At 52.3% G+C, this 2,624-nt stretch overlaps 1 protein-coding gene across 1 annotated transcript; it reads right to left on the reverse strand.

Moving 5' to 3' along the window:
* Window positions 1-531: 531 nt before the first annotated feature.
* Window positions 532-2,624, reverse strand: LOC103704969 (clathrin coat assembly protein AP180). Its single transcript, XM_008788512.3, has one exon. It carries the CDS (start codon window positions 2,579-2,581, stop codon window positions 731-733), a length of 1,851 nt encoding a protein of 616 aa, XP_008786734.2. The 5' UTR covers window positions 2,582-2,624; the 3' UTR covers window positions 532-730.

Raw genomic sequence — 2,624 nt, forward strand, 5'->3', positions numbered from 1 at the left:
TTAATCTTCTAATGAAGTGGGTGGAGCCTGGCACCTCCCTTTTTTTCAGGAAAGGAGAGACGAGAAAAAATAATAACAAATCTTCAGTAGTGCGCCAAAAAGCAAGAAAAAAATGAGAATTGCATCCAGAACTTACATTACACCTATCGACGGATTCCATAATCACATCAACTTTCTGCTCTAAATATTACAGTACAAATCAGACATCTACTACTTCTAAATTTAGTAGTAGATTATCCATTTATGCCCAGCCAGTGTCCACACTCCTAAGAAAAAGAATTGTTTTGCTGTCTATGAACCTGTGTGTCTGATTTTATCAATTTATCATGCTTCTTGACAGTTGACACTTAAATGATTGGAAATCTGGGAAATTTCTAAGTCGAGAGTTATCAAGAGAGTCTACTTTCATTGCAGAAGATGAGTTAAAAAGACTTTTCCTTTTTTTTTTTCCCTTTCTTTTTTGAGGTGACTGGTGAGGTGGGATATCCGATGAGTTAAAAGCTATGGAACTCTTAGACAAGCAAAGAAATATTTGCATGAAATCGTAAATCCCTCCTACTAAAACACTGATAAAGTTACAAAATACGATGACTTGTCGGCGCGTTCAAATGAAACCAGTAGGTACCATTCTAATAACCAACAATGGATACATCCTTGAATTCAATCTTACTATAAAAAAAAATACCATCTATTCTATGACTGTGTAATCTTTACAAAGATTACAGCAAAATTATCGTTCCAAATTCTTCGCAATGATCTTTCTCTGATACTGCATCCACATCTGCTGCTCGCTGAGCAGCTGCTGCCGCTGCATGGCAGACACACCCGACGTTTGAGTCAACGCTGGTGAATGTATTTGCGACGACGACCGCGCGGAAGGTTCTGTTTCCTCCTTAGCTGACTCCTCATTCGGCCTCGCCGCCTGGAATGTCGGCGGCGAAGGCAATGATGACCGCGGCGATGGCACAATTGCTAAATTCTTCTCTCCAAGATCATGAAGGAATGGATTGTAATAGTTGACGGGAAACCGACGGACTGATGCAGTATCCAACAGACTGTCCAGTTTCAGATTTTTGGGTTCTTTGATTGAATTGCTACTCAATTTGTTCGACAGCTTGCTTGCACTCTCAACTAAGACGAGCTCCCACGAGTCTGAATTTGGAGAGGCTGATGCCTTCGATCGGTGGTTGTCGGAAGGGACTAGATCCAGAACCACTGCATTCTCTCTATCTGAGCTTGAAGCAGTCGATGCCTTAGAATGGTTGTCGATTGGGACTAGATCCCGAACCATGACATCCTTTCGATTTGAACTCGAAACAGTCGATTGCTTCGGCTGGTAGTTGAGTGAGACTGGATCCAAGACAACACCATTCTCTCGATCTGAATCCGAAGGAGCCGATGATCTTCGTTCATCATCGAATGATAGGAGGTCCGAGAGCGTGCCATAACTCTCTCCAATGCTGTTTTTGCTGTCTGCAAAGCTTGCTCGAGCAGGTCCCTCTGGCGGCCATTCTTGGTCGGAATTCACGAATTCCCAGCCGGTTGTGGAACAGAATGATTGCCGGCCAGGTTTCGGTGTCACCGGAATCCGATCACAGACATCTGAATCCGGACGGCGAGGGGCTGGAAGGCTCAACTTGGGAGGGCTTCTTAGCTTGCCGTTGGTGGTGGAGGAGTTCTCGTGATCTTTGAGGAATTCTTCCAAGGTCTTGAGGAGTGGTTTTGAGATCATGTGGACGCTGGGGTACTCGGACAACCTCCCAATGCCGACCTTCTTGCATATGCTGTAGAAGGAGTCGAGCTCTTCGAATTGCTTCGAAGCCTTCGTGCATGCACGGAACGTCTCGCGGCACGCCGGGTACTCGAGGTGGAAGAAATTGTCGAGCAGCAGCGAGAGGGCGTCGGAGATGTCGCGGTAGAGGTCGAAGCTCTCGCGGACGACGGCGTAGAGGGAGATCTGGACCAGGCGGTTGGTCCTGGCGGGGCCGGTGGGGCGGGTGGCGACGGCGCGGTCGAGGAGGCGCTGCCAGTGGCCGATGCGGTCGAGGATGAGGGGGAGCTTCATGCCGGCGATGCGGTTGGCGGAGGCGCCGCGGCGGCGTTGGAGGTTGCCGAGCTTGCCAAGGAGGGCGGAGTCGAGGCGGGCGTCGAGGTAGAGGGCGTAGGTGCGGACGAAGGCGGTGAAGTCCCAGGAGGAGTCGTCGCAGAAGGTGGAGAGGTCGAGGAGGCGGCGGTGGCGGGGGGCGACGGAGAGGGCCTCGCGGGAGAAGTCGGGGCCGGCGTCGCGGAGGGCGCGGAAGGCGAGGATGAGGGACTTGAGGGCGACGACCCAGGTGCTGGTGCGGGCGAGGCGGCGGGAGAGGGCCTGGACGCAGGCGGCGGCGGCGAGGGGGGAGGATTTGGTGAGGAGGAGGACCTCGGTTACGTGGCGGTCGTCGACGGGGACCTCGTCGTGGGAGGTGGCCTTGAGGATGGCGACTTCGAGGTTGGAGGAGCCGTTCGCGCGGCTGGAGACCCTGGCGAGGCCGATGCTCGTCTGGTCCTTGACGGCGCCGATGGCCCTGCGGAGCTTGGAGGGCATGGTGGCTCCGCTGCAGGTTGACGCCTTTGGTTTCTCACGCTGG

This window comes from Phoenix dactylifera, chromosome 8 (genome assembly GCF_009389715.1).
Source record: "Phoenix dactylifera cultivar Barhee BC4 chromosome 8, palm_55x_up_171113_PBpolish2nd_filt_p, whole genome shotgun sequence".
NCBI classification, from domain to species: Eukaryota; Viridiplantae; Streptophyta; class Magnoliopsida; order Arecales; family Arecaceae; genus Phoenix; species Phoenix dactylifera.